This window comes from Manis pentadactyla, chromosome 3, assembly GCF_030020395.1.
Source record: "Manis pentadactyla isolate mManPen7 chromosome 3, mManPen7.hap1, whole genome shotgun sequence".
NCBI lineage: Eukaryota > Metazoa > Chordata > Mammalia > Pholidota > Manidae > Manis > Manis pentadactyla.
In genome coordinates this window covers 219,435,061-219,456,593 of record NC_080021.1, presented here as the reverse complement: position 1 = coordinate 219,456,593, position 21,533 = coordinate 219,435,061, and the positions used below count along the sequence as shown (strand labels likewise).

Here is a 21,533-nt window from a genome sequence, read left to right as displayed (position 1 = left end):
ATGTGATGGGAAACCAGACTCCAAACTGCAGACCCTGATGCCCCCTGAGTGCCCTCCTGGTAAAGCCGTTCACAGCAGCTGCTGAGGGCAGGTGCTGGGGGCTGGAAGCCCAGGCCCCGACTGCCCACAGCCGGCAGCCCCTCTCTGAGCCCTGTGCCCGCAGTCAGCAGGACATCCCCGGGCTCAGGGCAGAAGGCTGGAGCCCGGGGCTGGGTGGGGATGCCAGTCTGTGGTTACCAGGGCCACACACAGTGAGCCCCTCGGGACCTGACCTGGGTCTAGTGGGAGCAGGATGCTGGCACTGTGAGGCTGGACATAGGTCAGAACTGACCGTCTGAGGCACTGAGTGTGCCCCAAGACTTCTCCATGCCAGTTGCCCCCTTGGAGATAGGAGGGGCTCTGACCCCCAGGAGCCCTCCATCAGCCTGGCCTTGACCTTGGAAGAGGCTGTGTCCCCCTCCCCTGGAGGCAGCCTAGCAACCCCCAGACCCACAGGCCCCCCTGTAGGATGTGGGGTTATTGGGTGTGCATGCATGTGTGTACACATATGGGTGTGAATGTGTGTGTGCATGCACGCATGTGCAATGCAGAGACGACCTTTACAGGAACTTCTGGTCTGGGTGACTCACATCTGAAATGGAAACAGAAAGGGAGACCCTGCCCTTGGGGATGCCTCTGGCTGGCCCAGGTGCCCCGAGACGCCCTCGGGAGCTGCTCTGTAGCTGGTGGAAGAAGGCGGTGAACGTGGCCCCAGACACGGAGGGCCTGAGAGTGACCGGGCACAGGGGACCAGCCACCCCAGGCCCCACCCCACTGCCCAGAACAGTCCACACCCCTGCCTGCTTTGGCAGGTGAGCTGGGCACAGGACCTCGCCAGGCCCCAGCGGTCCCTCTGGGTATCGGTTTCCTAGGCTTCAAGATTTGTGCTGAAGTGATTCCACGTGCCCCACCGATAACCAGTACCACTACTCAAACCCAGGGCTGCTCACCTGAGGCAGGGCCTTCCCTTTGCTGGGTACCCCTGGGAGCCCACAGCCTCCTGCCCCCCACGGCCCCCTCACACACTGGGCCCCAGCACAGGCTTCTCAAAGCGTTTCATGGAGGACCGGGGTCCCCGGCAGGCTCACACTCCAGGCCGCCCAGAGGATGTTAGGTAAGAAGGGCTTACAGGACTTGTTTTAAAGAATAAAACCCTTTATCTCATTTTCCAGGTGAGGGGTCTGAGGTCAGCGGGATGGATCTCTGGGCTCTGGAAGTGGGTCAGCTCAAGGTGTCTGAGCCAGGAGTCCTTCCACTCAGGGTACTGCGACACCATTGGTGGGTTCACTGGCCACTGCTGGGTGTCTCTCTGAGCCTCACACAACCCTCATTTTACAGATGGGTAAACTGAGGCAGTGAGGTAGAACTTTCCAGAACCAGGAAGGTCCTACTGCGCATCTCCTCACCCCCGAGGCACTCCTACCACTACCTCGTACTTGACAGGGGCCTGGTGGCCATCTGCCCTGAGTCAGTGCCACCTCGCCCCACGGTGGCTGTGAGGTTCCCTGAGCATCCCGGGCTCTGCTGAGTTGACCCCTCTGCCCTGAATTGCTAGCTCCCGTCACCTGCCTGTGGTGTGGGGGTGTCACCAGCCCTACACAGATGCCTCTGCACCTCACTGTCCCCCACTCCCACTCTGGCCGACCAGGACACTGCTCTCCATCCTCCCCACACGGCTGGGCACCCCCTCCACAGAGCCTCACCAGGCTTCGTCCCTTCATCCCACCAAGCCCTGGGCAGCGGGCAGCGCGTGTGAGCTCCTGGCCCAGTCCCCGGGTGCCCAGCTCTACACGTGTCACATGCAGGCCCCAGCCCACACCGCTGGTCTGAGGGCTGCTGGGACTGACCCTGAGCCCCTTGCAGCCCCGGGGTGTGGGCTCTCCCCACGTGCACTGCCCCCAGCCTGCGGGGCATCTCGGGAGAGTGATTCCCTTTGTGCTCACGTGGGTGGGCCCCTAGCCACCCCCACAGCCTCCCCAATAGAGCCCTAGCCCGGTCTCCTCTCTCTCATCTCCATCCACGGATGCACAAACCGAGGCTCAGAGGGGGCGCCGCTCTCACAAGGGCACAGAGTGTGGGCTCCCAGTTGCCACTCCACTGTTCCCACCCCAAGGCTGCCTGGTCTCCCTGAAGTTCCACTGGTGTGTCCTGAACATCCGGCAGCCAGGGCTTCTAGTTCCTGTAAACACCACCACTGCCTCCAGGCAGCCCTCCACATGGGGGCAGGGGCCAGCCCCACCAGTCAGGCTGCACCTGCTTGCAACCTTGATCCCAGGCTGAGCCCTTGAATCCCTCAGGCGGAGACGCCCGGCCCTGCCCGGCCTGCCCGTGAGCCCCCTGGTCACCCAGAGGAGCGGGCACCGCTGTTGTAACTCCATCCCCTGCTCTGACGATGGCCGCAGTTCTCTCCTTTTACGCACCTTATTTCTGCCCCCTGCCAGCTTCATAAAGCTCTGCTGAGCCCCCAGAAGCTTCTGCCCCCATGTCCGGGGGTCACTGTGGCCAGTCCGCTGCACGGCCTCAATGCCCAAGGACAGGCCGGCAGCCACTCGGACGCAGCAGGGAGCGTGTTGTCCTTGGCCCTCGCCGAGTTGGGGACATTTCTGCTGAGGGGATCAGCTCTGCCTTCTCTGATAATGAGGTTTTTGTCATGTCAGGCTGTATTTCTGCTGTGAGCCGAGGAAACTGCAAAGTTTTCATTGGAGGGCTTTGCACCCTTGGGGGCTCTGAGGTCGGAAAACGGGGAGTTTGACCAAACGAAGGAGGCTCCCGCGGCTGGCCCGCCGGGCCGGGGGTCTGCGCCACTGCGCCCTCCAACAGGCTGGCTCCTTCTTTCCTCTCCTGGGCCATGCTACCCTGCATTCCTCCTTTCGGCAAAAGTCCCACAGTCCCCAAGGAAGCCAGCCCACCTCTGCCGGCCCGCACCACAGCCCTGCCTGGTCCAACCCAAACAGCCCTCAGGGGTCCCGCCACACACCTGGCCGTTCCTACAGATTCTGTGCTCCAGTTTCGGCCAGAGCACCTCAACGCTTGTAAGCCGAGACCCACAGATCATTTGAGAAGACAAACGTGTCTTGCTCGAGGCTGCAGGAGCGGATGGGAAGCATGCAGTCCGTGGAGCAAACACAGGAGGCGGCACAGGCTTTCTTGCCACCAGCGAGCTCTGGCCAGATTTGCAAAAGGCAGCCCAGTCCAAGTCCATGTGCCCAGCAACCTCGGCACAAGCACCTGCAGCTCAGACAGGGCGCAGGGCTCCCAGCTCAGCTCACGCAGGGGAGACAGAGGAAGGCACTGGGGAACGCCAGGGCTCTGCAGGCTGGCACACCTGGGCTTCCACCGCACCTCGGGGACTGCTGGGCGGGTGGAGCCCACCCCAGCCTCCGTGAGCAGGAGCCGTGGTGTGACTGCATGTCCCAGTAACACGTAGCATGGAGTCAGCACTGGTGTGCACCAGGGACACGGGCAGGTACCACAACCACTGGCTACCCTGGCAAAGCTCTTCCCAGGGAGCCTGGTAGATTCTGACAGGCGTGAGCAGCACACGGGCTGGGAGATGGGGCGGGGGCAGGAAGGTGCTGATCTATGATCCACTTCCCTGGTGTCTTGGAACAGTTCACACCTAAACAGCCACCCAATTCTCCTGACAAGCTCTTGTGGCCCAAACAAATCACATTTACAATCTGACAGTGACATTTTTCACCTACGAGTCACTCCACGGAAAAGGAAAGGCCCCAAGCCAGATGTCTAAATAGTATTTTCCATGATTTTTGGAGCACCCATGCAGTCTGACAGTGAGTTGAGCACTATTTAGGTGATGGTTAAAGAGATATTTCCATGTGGTCAGAAACCACTTACTGCCACCCCCAAGGTCCTACCTTGCTGGTCCCTGTCTGAGACCATCCCCCGCCACCTGGCTGCCTCTGGTCCCAGTCCAGTTCTCACCTGGGCCACGAGCCAGGTGCTGCTCCAGGGTGTCTGGGGTCATCTACTCACACCCATGCTGGCACAGGCTGCCAAACAGTGCTGAGTCTCTGGGACTGGAGGCACCGGGGCCAGGGGGTGGTCAAGTCCCAGCCTCATCAGACCCTGAAACTAGCCACAGGGCTAGCTTGGTGAGTTCAGAGAAGGGACACCTTGTCCTCAGACCGAGGGGCGAGGCAGGGGCCCAGCCCACAGACCCACCTCCTCAAGAACTCACCAGACTCCAGAAACGCCCTAGCTCTCATATCCTCCCCCTGCTGGCTGTGCAACCCTGGATATTTCACTCGGTACATTGAGATGACCAATGCAGACAATCACAAATGCCCATACTTGTCACCTGGGCGGCACACAAATGGTGCTGTCCCTTTCTTCTCCCCTCTGGACTTCCAGGGCAGCTATGGACATTGGACTGACCATGGAGCAGGGAGCTTGCTGGGCACAGGGATGCACACTTTGTGACAAGCTCCACAGAACAAGCACAGACCCTGGGTACCACTGCACAGGGCAAGGCGCTGACCTGCCAGCACAAAGGGAAGGCATTGACCTCCCAGCATAGGGGGAAGGCCCTGACCTCCCAGCACAGGGGGAAGGCCCTGACCTCCCAGCATAGGGGAAAGGTGCTGACCTCCCAGCACAGGGGGAAGCCCTGACCTCCCAGCACAAGGGGTAGCCCTGACCTCCCAGCACAAGGGGAAGGCGCTGACCTCCCAGCACATGGGGAAGGCCCTGACCTCCCAGCACAGGGGGAAGGCGCTGACCTCCCAGCACAAGGGGAAGGCGCTGACCTCCCAGCACAGGGGGAAGGCGCTGACCTCCTAGCACATGGGGAAGGCCCTGACCTCCCAGCACAGGGGGAAGCCCTGACCTCCCAGCACAAGGGGTAGCCCTGACCTCCCAGCACAAGGGGAAGGCGCTGACCTCCCAGCACATGGGGAAGGCCCTGACCTCCCAGCACAGGGGGAAGGCCCTGACCTCCCAGCACAGGGGGAAGGCCCTGACCTCCCAGCACAAGGGGAAGGCACTGACCTCCCAGCACATGGGGAAGACGCTGACCTCCCAGCATAGGGGAAAGGTGCTGACCTCCCAGCACAGGGGGAAGCCCTGACCTCCCAGCACAGGGGGATGGCCCTGATCTCCCAGCACAGGTGGACAGTCCTGACCTCCCAGCACAGGTGGACGGTCCTGACCTCCCAGCACAGAGCGAAGGAGCTGACCTGCAAGCACATGTGGATGGTCCTGACCTCCCAGCACAGGGGGGAAGGTACTGACCTCCCAGCACAGGGGGGAAGGTACTGACCTCCAGAGCCCTGGGCTCTGGACCCTCCCTCACCAGCTGTGCAGACATAAGCACACCATTTAATCTCTCCAGGCTTCCGTGTGCTCATCTGTAGAAGAGGATAGAAAGACCTACTCACAAAGGACCTGGAGACTGCGACGGCATGTGCAGAATACTCAGTGGGCCTGGCACACAGCCACACGGCCACCTTCACCATCACCACCACCACCACCACCGCCGTTACCGCCGCCCCCGGCCCTCGGCCCCGACAAAGGCTCCCCAGCTCCTCCTGCACGCGGGCAGGCAGCACCGTTATTCACTCTCCCTCATTCAAGCAGCCTTGTTAGCGCCTCTAAGATGAGCCTTATGGACACAGAGATGAATAAATGAGTGTCTCTGAGCCCAAGTCTCAAGGTCAAGTCAAGTGCATCCTCGGGAGGCAGCCCAGGAGACGAGTGACTAACTAACTGCCTGGGGAGGCCAAGGAAGGCATTTTGGAGGGTCGGCCTCAGAGGTGGTCCTGGTGCAGGAGGCGGATGCTGCCGCTTCCCACCTGTGAACATCCCTTTCCCTGTCCTTTCTCCGCCCCCACCTCACCCCCACGCCCTGGCGAGACTCTCCACCTTTGGGTGCCATCTCCCTCTCCATCCTGCCTTCCCCACCCTCGGCTCAGAACCCAAGCCTTAGCTCAGCCTCTGATCACGGTCCAGACCCTCGATCATCCTGCCCTGTTCCGAACGTGGCCACTGACAGCTCGACGTCCACAACCCACACCTGCGCCGCAGGGACCGCCGCCACGTCGCCTCCCCACACACTTGCACAAGTGACTGCTGTGAACCCCAGTGCGGAATTCACTTGCTGTCCTACTGCACTTCGTTTCCGGGGTTCCAGGACATGGTCCCCGCCTGGAAAGGCCTTCCCGAGTCCCACTGTCGACGGAGAGAGAAGCGTGGCCCGTCTGTGACAGCCAGCCCCAGCTCGGGGTCTCTGCAGACCCACAGTCACTGCAGGACCCTCACTGTGGGCAGAGCATGCCGCCCCTGCTACGGGGGCTGGGCAGGGCGACGGGAGGGGTTGAATGTCCAGGCCAGGGCTGCTCCGCAGGCACCGTGCCAGCTAGCCCAGTGGCCCATTGGAGCAGACTCTGCACCATGACCCATGCCCACGTCAGCACTGAGCTGACCAGAGGGGGGCGAACCCGCAGAGGCACAGCCCTGCCCCCCCTGGCTGTGCCAGGCTCCTCAGGGAGCAGAGGCCACAGGGCACAGCTCCACAGCCCCTGTCCTTCCGACACATCTGGGGCACAACGGGGACTGAGTCTGAGATGCACTCAGAGCCGGACCATCAAAGCCCTCCCGCGGAAGTCCTGCGCAAAGTCAGCGGGCCCATCGGCGCCCCAGCCCTGGGCACACGCGCTCAGGGGCGGCGCACCGAGAAGGGTGTGAGCTGACCCTCAGGGATCACAGTCTCTGCCTCCCAAGCCGTGAAAGGGCTCCTGGGGCCACCTACACCCTGCAGGCATGGCGCCAAAGACCGGCAGCCAGCCCCAGAGCCCCGCACCCTGCCTCCCGGTGCAGTCTGCCCCTCAGAGGGGGCCCCAGGCACCCCAACCCTCACACTGCATCCCGAGAGAAGGCCCTCCGCAGGGAGGCCTGGATGGCCACTCCTCCACTTCCCAGCTGAGCATGCAGACCCTCCCCCCCCTCCACCCCATTTGTAAGACAAGGAAGATGACAGCAGTAATGACAATGATTTAATTATGTCACTGTAACAATAAGCGGCTACTTGCCACCAGGGTCGTCCTGGAGCCTGAGATTGCACAGGACACATGTGCCTGCACCCTGGGGCCCTCGGACACTGTCACAGAACGTACAGGGTCCCCCAGTGCTGGCTGGCTGGTAAGGAAGAAGCCCCGTGCACATGGCAGGCCCCCTTGCCCTCTAGCCACCCACACTGGCACCTGCCAGGCCCAGGCAGATGGGCTCCCCTCGGCCACTGTCCCCCACCACTGCAGACCCAGCATCCAGAAGCTTCACCTTCAGTGGCCTGTCCCCTCTCCCCCAGGCCCACTGTGGCACTGCAGGTCCCAGCACAGGGGCAATCCTCTCCCAGAGCCCCAGGCACCATCGTTCCAGGGAACCCACAGAGTAGAAAGTCGCAGTAAGCCGGCATGAAGTCATTCCCCAAGGCCAGCTTCCAGCCTCACATCAGCCCCCTGGGGCCCGGACACAGCCCTGGTGCTCGGTTCCCCAAGCCTGAAGCCCTCCTGGGCCAGGCAGCAGCAGGTGCCAGGTCCCAGGTTCCACGGGGTGTGGGCAGAAGCAAGGCCTCCTCGCCAGGCCCCCCAGGCAGAGACGGCCTGCCCCCACCCCCAAAAACCTCCAACCACTCAAAGTGCAATTCCAGATGAAAGGCCTCGGTGGGGACATGAATGAGGGAACTGCTATTACCCACGGTCACCCTGCTCCGCGTGGCCCTTCCTGGATGCCCGCTGCTCCCTGGCCCCCAGCCCACAGGCTGCCAGCCCCAGGCGGGTCACCCACTGCCCAGCCCTTCCCGAACCTGAATCAGAAAACATGCCCCCAGTTCCGTGCAAATTGTCCTCACTGGCCAGTCGGCCGTCCGTCTGAGCCAGGAGGTGTGTACAGGCCTGTCCCTGAGCAGCCCCTCTGCTGGGAAGCACTGACCCTTCCGCTCCTGGGCCAGACGCGGTCCAGCAGTCTGAGAGAGGCTCAGTGTAAAATCCACCAAATATTTACATCCAGAGACTTGTTTTTAATTAACCTCATGCTAACTATGCCCCACCAGCACTGACAAGAAAAAACCCCTTTCCATGCTGGTCTGAGCAGCAGGCTAAATGGTGAGCCCAAAAAAGAGCGTATGTCCCCACCCCTGCAACCTGGGAATGTGACGTCATTTGGAAACAGTATTCGCAGATGTAATCAAGTCAGTGGTCTTGAGATGAGACCGTCCTGAATCAGAAGGGGCCCTGCACCCAGTAGTAAGTGGCCTTCTAAGAGACATGCATTGGGGAGATGCTGGGACCGAGGACAGGCCACGTGGAGATGGAGGCCGACACTGGAGGGATGCAGCCAGGAGCTGGGAGAGACAGGAAGGACCCCTCCTCTCCCTCCTCTGGAGGGGGCACACCAAACTGGGGACATGTGCTCTGCAGCGGCCCAGGGAGCTCACGGAGAAGGTCATGTCTCTGACCTTCCCAGAAATTAGGGGAGGTCTGTGAAAAGCAGGCAGAGCTGAAGACTGGCAAGAGGCCTTCCCTTGGCTCAGTCCTGTCCCCCTGCGCCTGCAGGGGCCTGACATGGCAGGGAGGCCCTGCTGGGGGAGGCACAAGTGCACACAGAGCTGGGAGCAGGGACTGGAGAGGATGCAGGTCTTGGGACAGAACCAGAAGCTTAGGCCCTTCCAGGTGTGTCTGCCTGAGGCTGCGCCCACTGCCATCCGGGGGTGCCCACCCAGGACTGCAGCTCCAAGTTGGAAACCCTGGGTTTGAGCTGCCCCTGCCCTGGGCCAGGTTTTGGGTCCATGACTCAGCCCTGGGAGCTTCCATGTCCCCATCTGAGGTCAGGAAACACAGGCCCACACACACGGCCATGCTGGCTGGGGCGGAACAGGGACAGGGCCCAGGGCACAGCACGGCCCACCCAGGGAACCCCATCATGCTGACAGCTCCAGTTGGGACACGGCAGTATGGGGGCCTCCCAGGCCGGTGCCAACCCGGGCACTGTGGGCAGACAGTAGCAGGCCCACCCAGCCGCAGGGGATGGAGTGTGTTGGCTGGTTTTCCAGGTGGTACTGGGGCTCCTGCCTGGTCTGGCTCCAGAGCCCATGTCCTCCTGTTCCCAGAGTGGGACTAACTGGCACCATCATGGGAAAAACACCCATGGACCCTGGGAGGGACACCCAGCCTGTGAGCTACCAACTAGTGGGGAAAGGGGAGTGCAGACACCACCGGTCGAGCGCCCTGAGCCATGGGCTCTGATTCTCCCCCCACCGGATCCACGTGCATCCCCGTCTGCCCACGATGCCACGGGAGCTCAGAACCGGCCCTGCCAGCCCTCCCCGAGCCCCACTCGGCCGCCTTCCAGGAAGGGAGCAGATCAGTCTCGAAGGTGCCTGCAGGTCCCCTCAGCAGAGAAAGTGGGGTCAAGCTGACAAAGCCGTGGGGAGGCTGACAAACGGAGCAGGCCACGGTGTGGACAAGGGGCAGGATTCGGACCCTGCACAGCCACGCCCCTCCCACCACAGTGAACGTGTCTCCCACAGAGTCCCCGGTGTCACAGGACACACGGGTTGTGTGTCTGCATGCAGCTCAGCCCATCACACCCCACGTGGTCTGCACCCTCCTGTCTGTGGCTTCTTCACACTCCGGACAGCCCCGCCGCCCGGAGGCACATCTGTCGGCTCAGCCCACTAGACTGTGGCTTCCTGAGCCCCGTGTCGTCCCCTGTGTGTCCCCAGCACAGGCTGTCCTGGGAGGCCCTTGGCAAGTGGCAGGTGCTGAGCTGCTTCCTGCAGGGCTCTGGGTGCTCAGAGGTCACCCTGGGCAGCGGAGGTGCAGACGTGGACCCAGGCCCCGGATGCCAAGCCCGCTGTCTCGCGCCTGGGAGACCTCGACATAGTCACCATCCACGTCTGGGAAGGGCAGCTCGGCACACCCGAGCGGGACCCCAGGCCACCCCCACGGATCCCTAAGCAAGCTCCTCAGCAGAGGCCCTGTGCCTGCCCTGGGGAAGCTGAATTCCAGGAAAGAAGGTGTCAGTGGAAAAGCCAGGCCTAGAAGAAGGGCGTCAGGGAGATTAGCTCAGCCCCTGGCCTTCCAGAGGGCCCACATGGCGGGCGGGCGGGAGTGCAGCTACTTGGATGCGATGCCATCGTTTTCCTGCTGGCACCCGGGATTTTGCAGAAAAAGCTCCAGTTTATAGAATGTTTGCTCTTGTTGCCCCTTGAAACAGTGGACAGCTTAAAAGCAGATCTGGGTCCTGGCCCAGAGCCCCTAGCTCCCAGCTCCTGGGGTCTCCTCCTCTCCCACCCCCTCCTGTGGCCTCACCCCACAAGGGGGGTCCTTGTCCTGCAGAGGCCTCCCACGGCCAAGCACCAGGCCCTGACTTGCCCTCCGTCCCCACTAGGCCCCTCTGTTTGGCTCCAGGCCCACAGATAAGCCGACGGCACAGCAGAGGTGTGTGGGGTCCACTGGGGCACCCCACGTTCCAGAGCCTGGGCCAGGGGAGGGTGCTCGGCAGGTGGAGGTCAGCAGTCACATAGCAAAGGCCAGCTCCGGCAGCCAGCGCCCCTGTAAATAGCTCGTACTGACGCCTCCTGGAAGGTTCCAGGGCTTCAAGACCCCACAGACCAGGGGACTCTGAAGTCCTCGGGGCCTGCGCAGGACCAGCCTAGAGCAAGGCCCGGCACCCACTGGTTCTGTAGGGGACAGCTGGGGAGGGTCGCGGCCCAGTTTCCAAGGCCCTGGTTTCCTTGGTCAGGTGGACAGAGGCGGGGGCTGCTGGGACTGTCATGCCCGCTCTCTCTGTCATGACCTCATGGCAGGACCATCAGGCTGTGGGCAACTTCAGATCCAGGAGCAGCCCTTCTCAGCTACCGTTTTGCTGGGTGACCTTCTACGGGTCACTCAGCCTCTCTGGCGCTGGCTTCTGGGCACAGGGAGGGTTGACAGGAGGGAAGAACACACAGGCAGTGAGTGGTCCCGGGGTCCTGGTGGCCGGTGCTGACCCTGAACAGCCGCCCAGTCAGCTCTGCTCCTGCAGAAAACCACCCTCCTGCCTCCTGCCAAGCACACGGCTCTCCCTGGCACTCTCATCAGGGTCTCCAAAAATACAAAGCTCACTCCTAAGCCCTGGGTGAGAACAAGACTGTCCCTCAGGGGGGCCCCACAGGACCCCTCTCCACAGGGGTCTGAGTAATAGCCCCCAGCCCTCTCCGCAGTGGGCCCTTGTCCTGCCCGGCACCTACTCCACCTCGGGGGGCAGGATCAATGCCCTGGGACCCCAGCTGCTTGCTGGCCCCAGGGCACAGGCACGGCCCAGGAGAAGAGACAGGACAAGCGACACACCCACCTTCCAGGAACGTGGCAGTAGACGGCGCCCCTAAGTAGCCCCACAGAACCCTCTCCATCTGAGGACACAGCAGCAGGGAAAGGGTTTGGCCAAACCCACCAGGTGGGTGGCAAGACAGTGACCAGGCACGCTGCCCAAGCACCCCCCAGCTCTCACCACCCCACCCTAGGGGCAGTCAGTCCCACCTGGGGGGCCCTGCCGGGGGTGAGGGCAGCAGTTCACCAGCTCACGCCTCTTGGGGACTGAGATGGCAGCACGTGGGCCGGGCCAGAGCACCCAGGGCCCTGACGCTGGCTCGGGCCTGCATGGCCTCCCGCCAGTCCTCTCCCTGCGGGCTTCTCAGCACAGGTGTGCTGGTGGGCCAGCGGCTCCATCGCCTCACAGCTCAAGGCCCAGCTTTAAGACAGGGGTTCCAGCACCTCACTCAAAAGATGGGTCTGGAAGAGCAGAGATAGTGGACAGCTGGTGACCCCATGCCACCAGGAAGGAGCACACATGTCACAGCCATCCTGGGCGGGTGAAGGCTGACAGCAGGCCAGAGGGCCTTGGGATGGCCCTGGTCCTGACCGCCATGGCTCTGGGTCAGGGTGGCTGGCTGTGACCCTTAGGGGCACAGACATTTCACTCAAATTCCGTCTGACCGCCCTAAAATCCCAGAGCGCCGGCCTCGCTGTACAGATGAAGACACTGGGCTTGGAGAGGTTTGGCAATGGGCTCCAGGCCATTGGCTGGAAGGAAGAACATGAGCCCAAGGCCCACGAGACCTATCTGTGCACCTCCCTTCCGCCTGAGTTGCCCTGGAAGGCACAGGCATGGCCCCCACTCTGCAGGGCAGACCCATCAAAACCAGGCTCACACCCGGGCTAGGGAGGCCGAGGGAGCAGGGGGCTGCCGACAACACACACCCAGGCCCAGCGTCCACACCCAAGCCCGGACTCTGCACCAGACTTGGCATCCACACCCAGGCCTGGCGTCTGCACACAGGCCTGGCATCTACACGCAGGCCCAGCATTTGGCCCACAGAGGCCCCGGGCACAGCCCCAGGTGGCTACAGCTGGGCACCCACTGCAGAAGTGTTGATCATGGCTCAGGCAGTCTCCATCCCAGGCCATCTCCCTCAATGGCACTTTACCTTGGACATAGGGGTTCTCTGCTGTGCCATGCACATCCCAGGGAAAGCCCAGTGCCCCCAGGAGGCTCTCTAGAGTTTGGTAGATCCCTGCCTGGAAACAGTGCTAAGTATAAAACTGCTTGTGTAGAGCCGCAGCGACCTGACCCTCCAGCTCCCCCAGAGCTTCTCAGAGCTGCGGCAGACTGGCTTTTACTGGGGGGACGTCATCCTTCCAGGGGAGAATGTGGCTGCTAGAAAACCACTTTTCACCAGTGCTGCACCCCCCCACCCCCACCGCCCTTTGAAAAGGCCCTAGAGACACCACGTGGTTAAATTGGAAAGGGCCATTACTTGGAATCTGCCAGAAAGAAACAGTTACATCACTTTTATTTGAAAAGCTGAAGTGCTTCACTCATGACCCCATTTTACAGATGGGGAAGCCAAGACTTGGAAATGCCGGAGCACCGTGCCTGAGGTCCCACAGCCAGCAGCCCGGGAAAGGAGACAGTCTGGCCCCAGCAGTCTGCACCACGGCTGCTGCCCTCTGCGGCCCTCCCCACTGGCAGGCCCCGGAGTCTGTGGCAGGCATCACTGCCGATCAAGTAGACATGGAGTGATAAGCGGGTGCCCTCTCCCCCTCCCAGGTGCTCTGTCAGGGTCCAGCTGACACTGTCCAGCTTGGTGGGTCCCAATTCACTGAGCAGATGCGCAGACCAGAGACCCCACTTCAGGCACAGGTGCTGGTGAAATAGGCTGGCCAGGCCCAGAGTAGGCCATTCCCACATGGCCACCCATGCGAGCAGGTCCAGGGAGCTCACACTGGCTCTTGGCGATTTGGGGAGGAAATGCTGGCCCATCTCTTCCTCTGCCTCTGGGGACCCCACAGGTGAAATCCAAGAGCTGGGACAGCCCTCGGGGACCGTCTAGCCTGGTGGCTTCCAAACGTGCCTTAGCCAAGGAGCCCGTGGTACACCCAAGTCTTCCTTTGTGAAGCCTGATTAGGTAAAAGTAAAGGAGGCCCAGCAGCAGGACGTCACCTAGCCTAAGAGAGGGACAGCACTGGTCACCTGAAGTGCTCCCCGAATGCAGATCCTGGGGCCCGGACGCAGGCCCACTGCCCCGGCAGCCCAGGACGGGGCTAAGGGATTGGAACCTGTAAAGTTCCCAGGTGATTCCCACGCACCCCCATGGGCACCTGGAATCACGGGTCAGCAGCAGTGGTGACCCACGTGTGGCGGTAGGACAGGCTCTCTAACAATGTCTCAGGGGAACCGTGATCCATGAGGGAGAGGGACGTAGGTCTCCATGGGCTGAAGTGGGGGCTCCAGGGCCCCTTCTGCTCAGCCCCAGCCCCGTCTCTGAGGCCTTTCCCAGGAAAGCTGCCCATGCTGGCAGTGGGTGCGAGCATCTCTGAGCCGCGGTGGCCGGTGCCTTCCTGCAGCTCCACACGCTGGCCGAGCTCTGCCTTCCACGGGCACCCAGAAGGCGGCTGCCCCTCCTCCCAGGATGGCCCTTAGATGTCGGAAGGCAGGACTCTGCATGTTCCCATAAAGCTTGGGTTATAAACCCAAGTCCTTCCCTAACTGGTCTCCGGGAGACACATATATATTAGGGCCCCTTCCTGCCAGCCACAAACATCCCTGCAGACAGCAGTAGAGGCTTCAGATTGACAGAAGCCGTGTCCATGCGGGAACACCCACCCGCCCCCGAGGAGCAGACAGGAGCCGACAGCAGGCGCGCCAGCTCTGTCCAAGGAATGACAGCCTGCCGGCGTCTGTCCCAGGCAGTGTGCGGGCTGGCTTGCCCCCTCCTGCTCACCTCGAACACTTCCTCATCCAGGATCCGGGTGCCGAACACGATGATGCCATTGACGTCTATCATGGGGTGGTCGCTGCGGTCAAGGAACTTGGTCGTCTTCTTCTTACAATCCAGGATCAAGGTGACATTTTTCTTGTGGATGCTGAGAGCGATTCTGTGCCACCTGCAAGAGACAGAAAGTCCAGGAGGGTGAAGGGGGGATGGTGTGCCCCGGGATGCCAGGACAGGGATCTGCTGCAGACACAGGAAGAAGCCCTAGTCCTCCACATCATGGGTTGAGCAGCTCAGAGCCGAGCCCCTGCAGCCAGACTGCGGCTGGAGAGACTGCGACCCCCAATGTCCCACTGCCAGACCCAGTCCTCCTCCAAGCCTCCGCCTCCTCGTGGCTCAGAGGAGGTCCAGGGTCCACACCTGTGAGCTCAGCGGGAGGCCCCGCACGTGGCTCTGAAAGCTTGTCAGCAGATCTTGGCAAGTCTGCTGCCCTGCGTGCACCATCTGAACCCCCAACGGCAAACCACAGGGGCTGGAGAAGACAGATTCTGATGGGAAATGGTGGAATCCGTGGATCTACATGAAACGCTCAGTGACAAATACAGGAATCCCACCCTGCGGGTCTTCAACAGTCACTGCACGTGGCCAGAGACATGTTAGCCATGAAAGAGGTGCCTTTCGAACTACAATAAATAGGGAATTCTGCAACGACTTGCCTTCCTTTTGGTAAATCATTCACTCCCACTTCTAATGTGCCTGTATCCTTAAATCCTCTCTGGGACAAGTTGGGTGTGCACACACCTTCTCCTGCATCCCCTGAGATCAAGAGGCTAGCATTTGATGTACATTAGTGTAATTGGTTAAGGAGAAATGGAGGCCCAGGGAGCAGAAGCGGCCCCCCAAAGAAACAGGGGATGACCTGGGACCAGGACCCAGCTCTGAGGACTCCAAGCCCAGCACTCTGTGCCTGGTGCCCTCCTGGGCACATGTCGGCATCACCTGCTATGACATCCCTATCCAGCCAGCTGGCTTTGGGTGGCCTTCCCTGACCCTTCAGCAACAGGCCTGCATTACTGAGTGGAGCCCACTTACTTGCCATCTGACAGGTTGATGCCTCTGAACAGGGGATAGTCCTCTGGCCCTGGTTTCCCTGTGTGGTCCTCGTACAGGAAGACCGGAGAGCGGCCCATCTCCAGGCCAATCTGCTGGATGCCCTGCTCATTGTAGACGGAGACCAGGAAGGCCTGGCTGCCTTTCTTGGCTTTCACAGTGGTCAGAATGGAGAAGTCCTCAGGGAATGCAGACGCTGGAACAGAGGACGGAGATGAGAAGGCGGTCAGGAAGCGCCCGACCAAGCCCAGCCACAGCTCTCTGCACACAAACCAGCCTGAGGACCCAGCAACCTTTGCTGCACACCTGCCCCTTGGTCAAACTGTTCCTGCAGGCCTTCCTCATCAACACACAGCCAAGCCTCCTCACTTGGAGGCTTAGTTCAAATGCCAAGGCGATTGGCCCTTCCAGCTGTGCGCCCTGGAGGCTGTCGTCTGGGCTCCTACAGCTGTGCGCACATCTGTGTATAAAGCCTCATCGGAACTCGCTAGACTGGGAGCTTCCTCTGGGCAGAGGCGGTGTCGGGTGTGTGCTTGTACCGCCGTCCCCACCCCCGTGCAGTACCTAACCCTGAGCCCAGCAGAGGTCTTCTCCCCCGGAGGGAGGAGAGAGGGGAGAGGAGGGAGGCGGGAGGTCACGCTAAAAAGGCTCCTCTTGCCGTTTCCTGGTTGGTATGCAAAACAGAAAAAAGTAGGAAGAACTCAAAAGAGGGAAGGAGGAAAGATAGGGGAGGGAGGGAGAAGGAAGCCTCTGCGTTGACATGAGGGATGCTCCTCACAGCACAGACCAAACACAGTTTGGCCATTAGAAGCTAGACCCACGCGGGCCCTGCGCGGTGCACCAGGCCGCTCTGCATGCCCAGGTCTCCCGCGGGCGTGCCCCTCGCTTCACAGCGACAGGAAGCCCTGGCCCCTCCTCCCCGTGGATGTGGTGGTGAGGTCGGCACTTCTCACTTCCACGCGCGATCTGCAATCCTGCGGAGAGCCCGGGGGCTGGTGGAAAGGGTGGGCAGATCAACGCACACTCGGGGTAGCCAGAAATGCTCGCCCCAAGCCAAGGTGCCTCTCAGAAGCAGCCGGAGGGAGCGGTGCCAGGGACGTGTCAGCGGGGACATGCCGTGGACGACCAGAAGGGCAGGTGGAGGCTGCCCCACGCTCAGTAGCGCTACCGAGGGCTGTGAGCCTGGCTCACGGGCCCGGATGAGGAAAGACCCCATTATCAGGGCCCCACTGCTTTAGAATTGTAACAAGGCCAGCCAGGTGGCCCAGAAGGCCAGCAGCCCCATTAGGTGGCGGAGCTGGGACCAGCAGTCCCAGCGAGGAGGCTATCCACGGGCGCCCTCTGCTGGCGGACTGGCCGCAGCCGCAGCTGGCCGGGAGGTGGGAGCAGGTGGCCTCCAAGCGCCAGGCCAAGGGTGTCCCGGGACCTCGGATGGGGTGGGGGACCACCAGCTATGCCTCGGCGTCCTTTGAGGTGGAGGGATCTTGCGAGGGAGAGGGCAAGAGAGGCCACAGCTGCTCCAAAGGAATGAGGCCAAGTCAGAGAAGCCACCTGGTGAGCGCTTAATGCTGAGACACGGGCAGGTTGAAAGCGCCATCCTCTGGGCCCCAAGCCCCAGGCTAAGGTGCCCCTGGGGGAGGCGCAAGGCCCCCAGCCTGGGGTCAACCACTGGGTCAGTGAGCTGGACACTGGTCTGTTCCGTGCGCACCGTGACCTGGCCTTCCTCAGGGGACAACTTAAGGCCCCGTTCTCCAGTATGGGGACAGCTCCAGGTGGAATATGACCGGGGTCAGCGCAGCCACCTGCCCAAGACTCGGGCTGCCCTGCCTCTTCTAACGGGAAGTCTTTGGGAAGAGGTCTGTTAAGGGTACTATAGTCACACTGCCCCCAATAAGGGAGGGGACAGTGGGGGTCACGGCTTGCTGCCCCACACAGAAGGAGGTGATCTGCTGTGCGGGTCCCAGCAGGAGGCCAGCAGTAGGACCTTGGCGGCCCTGCTTGGTCCCCAGGGTGACAAGGTGCCGAGGTCTGACCTGACGCGCCTCAGAGCCCCCTGCCTGCCCGGGCACTGCCCACTTGTGCTCTCAGCCAGCGACTCACCTCAAAGGGCCACCTGATCTTCCCCACCCATGACCACTCCGTGCCACTCACAGCCAGCATCCTGTCTTAAATAATGAAAGGATGGGACACAAGGCAGTGTGCTTCCTCCTGTGTGACACGTTGCCCAGGAGCTGAACCCCATCCCCCCCAGGCCATCAAGGTCCTGCTTCCCAATTTTTAAATCTCTGTGGTCACAGATTTTGTCAGCTCAGATCACCTGAAAAGATAAATTAGATTTGACATTAATCTCTCCCCTGGCAAAATAACAATGGACTTACTGCCAGTTTAGAGCTGGTCCGCCCCAGTCCTGTGGGGCGCCAGAGGGGTGCGTCTTGATCGCCCAGTGTCTGGGTGGCTGAGAGAAATGAGTCAGCTGCCAGCACCTCTTACCTTATTTCTTGGAGAAGAGTCACAGTTGAGGGGTGGGCTCGCTAAGAGCCCGAATGACTGACTTGCTTAGATCATTCTGTCTTACTTGGGCTTAGGCCCAGGGTGCCAGGGCACCCTGGGAAGACAGTAGGGGTTTCATAAATGTGTTTGCTATCGAACTGAATCCTACTAAGCCAACAGTTATCAGACAGGATGTTCTGCTGGGCGGGATCTGATCCGGAGCCCCAGCCTACTATGGAGGGAGCGCTGAAGGTGACGGGGCAGGGGGACACGGCCACATCCAGGCCCTGCCTCAGATTCTGAGCATAAAGCACGTCTCAGCAGCCCCAAGATTACCACAGGGAAGGGAAAATGGAGAGGACCCCACCCCGAGGCAGGAGAACAGAGGAAGGGGCCGGGTGGTCGCCAGCATGGCCGTGGGTGACGCCGCAGGTCCCGGCTCAATGTGCACAGAAGCACTGCATCCCTGGGGCTGCAGCAGAAGGGAGCCTCCCGAAGTCAGGGTGGCCTGGGAGACACACTGGCCTCCTGCTCTCAAAGACAACCTGTGATGGCTTCTTCGAGGTCTGTCTTACCCTGCCACGAAGTCCCCCCACACGCAGAGGGTGGGGAGGTCTGGAAAGCCCCCCAGGCAAGCAGTGCAACCTTCTCCAGTTTGTCTCCCCAGAGCATCACAGCCTTGGGTCCTGCCTACAGTCTGGTTTGTCCTTAGGGCCCAGTGGACATGGTGGCAGGGCCGCCCAGTACTAGCTGTCAGGAAAAGCCCAAGGCTTGGAGTCCAGCTCCTGGGTCCCACTGAGCTCAGAACACAGGCGACGAGGAAGACGCCTTAGGATCAGGGAGGCTGTTGGTCCCTGTCTTGCTCAGGAGTGCCGACAGCACTAAACCGTATACCCTCACCTGCTGGGAAGGAGGCAGGGCCTCTGCGGAACCCCAGCCTGGGGCCCTGGCTTCCTAGACCCCCATCAAGGTGTTACCTTGTATCTGGCCTGAGCTGGGGGAAGGGATGTGTGCTTTCGCCTCAGCCACCATGCACCCACTCATGACCCGGGCCCGCCCAGCCTGCAAAGGGGAGCCCGCATCCTCAGAAGCCAGGCGGCCCGCTTGGGAGGATTCCAGAGGATTTTCTTGTTATAGAAAGAAGTCACCTGGACATGGACTTCCCTTTGCACTAAGAGACATTTAAAAACATTTATGCTCAACTCAGGCCACCATGCCCCCAGTCCTGCTGCAGCCAGCTGACCCACACCACCCCTTCCTCTGCAGCCACCCTGCAGACAGGGCACCTGAAACACAGCCAGACATCAGAGCAAAAAGGACAGCCGGCAAGCTCAGTCCAAGGTTTCCAGGCGAGAAGGGAAGAGACACGCTGTGTAGTCTCATCAGATCCCAGGGACAGAGTCACTCTGCACTGATCTGTGAGCATGGCCTGGGACAGCTTCCGCTGCCTGGACACTTTGGGGTTGCAGAAGGTACCCCACGGAAATTCCTACTTAAATCATTCCCAAGCACCCTCAGTTGTATTTGGCATTTACGAGGCGATTGTCATGCATGCACCCATCCTACTACATAAACAAATTATGACCAGAGGCCCTGCAAGAGCTTGTAAACCCTTGAGTGTCTTAATTGGTTACTAATTTGAGAGCTTAGGAAAATGTGAGCTTTACAAACATTCCCTTTCTTACTGTTCAGGAATTCATACTAGAGCTCCAATAATTAGCCTGCATTCTAAGATCCTCTGATACTTCTTGCCGTGAGATACTGCAAGGGGAACAGGACATAAGGACAGCAGTTCCAGGGAGCTGGTTGTGCAGATGACCCTGAGTTGGGTGACAGGGATCAGATTAAACTGTCTGAGGATTTACTACAGATCACCCCCAAGGCAGGACGGTGTGGCCCTTTAATGTGACAGCATTATACACCCGCTGTGCACCGGGTGTTAATTCTAGAGCCACAGTCCCCGTGGACTGGGCGGTCAGCTCCCTCAAGCCTTCCCCTCAATCCACCTGTCGAGACAGGAATTCTAAACTGGGGGCATGGGGCGGAAAAGCAGGCAACTTCTGGACAAACGTGGAAGTGAGCATTCAGGGGTCCTAAAAGACACGTTCACCCCAATTGTGTAAGAAATGCTCCTCTGGGTCTAGGGGAAGCTGAGCTCCTGTGGCCCTTATGGGAGCAAAGCAGGGCACCCTCACAGCGACCTCTGTCCGAAGGGACACACTGACCTTCTCAACCCTGGCCACCCAAAGGCGGGCTCCTCCAGAGGCCTGGCAGGAACCCGGTGCCTGGAGGGTCTCACCAGAGCCAGGCAGCAGTCCTGAAAAGAGCCGACCCAGGCTCTCAGACTCAAAGCTTAAAAGCCCCCGTGGACGTAAGGGAAGGCCGGGAAGACAGGTGGGGGGTGCCCAGAGCTGAGGGACAGAAATGCAGCCCCTACAGAGACAGTGGGACACAGAGAACAGACACACCATCAGCTTGTCAAGAAACGGCCTGAGCCTGGCACCTCAATGTCGGGGTCACGTCCAGGTCACCCAGAAGATGATGCAGGGTCTTCTGCCAACTATAAAACGTCTCCCAAGGGGGCTCATGTACCCAAGGTCCCCAGTCCCTTTCTGACCCAAATCGGAAACAGGAGCTCATTTAAGGCCGGGGGAGGCTACCCACTGTGACTATTGACCCATGTCCAGAGAACCTGAGGGTTTAGCTGACTCGGGGTTGGGGAGGGGGGTCGCATACACCCACGGCTGGGTGACAGGGACAACGCAGATGCTACATCTCAGCAGCCACCGCTGCTCCCCACTCTGGGCCTGTAATTAAAAGCAGGGACGCGGTGCTCGGCAATCAGTTGTCCTGAGCCTGCACCACCTTGCTGGGATCCGTGATGTCTGAGGCATGTGGGTCTCAACGTCATTGCCCCCAGTGAAGCTTCTGTCTGGAAGCATTTCTTTTCCCATGACCCTGGGGCTTCTCTTAACCTCATCACCTAAGGAAACACCCCTCCCCCCCCGAATCTTTTTGCATTTTGGGTCCTGGCAGCCAGTCCACAGCTGCAGACACATATGCCAGGAACACCAACAGGGACAGATGTGGCCCCGTGCACCCACCTTGGCTGGTGACAATGGGGCGGTGGGACTGTTTTCACTATAATGAGATCAAAACCAGCTCACTACAAAGGGGCTTCCCGGAAAACTGAGCGTGTTGCTCCCACCACTCAACTCCGGGCTCTGCCACAGAGGGAGCCGTGCCCACACCCAGGGCCCATGCATGCCCCTTACCAGGATACAGCTGCTTGGTGGGGGCACTGAGCTGGGCATCCTTGGTGACTCTGTAAGCCACGTCCGGGCCTTTGGACGATCGCCGTGTTGCACAAAAACCTGTCGTCTTGGTTATTCCATCAGGCAAGTTGTGGAAATCTAGAACCTTTAGGAGATCTGCTGGCTGAGCTGAAATGACAGAGGGAGGTGCGGGGTTAGTCGCAGAAGAAAGGCACAGCGCATGGGCAGACCACCTTCTCAGGAGCGCCCTGGGGGGTCAGGTGAACTGGGGACCGACCAGAAGCAGCCCGGAAGCCTGAGCTCCGTGGAGGCCGGGTGTCCCGCTTGGAAGAAATGCACGTGCAGGTGGG

The 21,533-nt window shown here is 60.7% G+C and overlaps 1 protein-coding gene across 8 annotated transcripts in view; it reads right to left on the bottom strand.

Annotated features, from left to right (window-relative positions):
* Positions 1-21,533, bottom strand: part of COL5A1 (collagen type V alpha 1 chain) — a 151,050-nt gene that overhangs the window by 93,509 nt on the left and 36,008 nt on the right. For all 8 annotated transcript variants that reach the window (XR_005027954.2, XR_008996686.1, XR_008996687.1 and 5 more), the window contains exons 2-4: positions 21,184-21,351; positions 15,401-15,614; positions 14,318-14,480 (exon numbers count right to left, since the gene is read on the bottom strand). Coding sequence is in view for 5 of the 8 variants with exons in the window: in XM_036901442.2 (XP_036757337.2) it covers positions 14,318-14,480; positions 15,401-15,614; positions 21,184-21,351 (545 nt within the window). In the remaining 3 variants the exon portion in view is untranslated. The remainder of the gene's footprint in view (positions 1-14,317; positions 14,481-15,400; positions 15,615-21,183; positions 21,352-21,533) is intronic.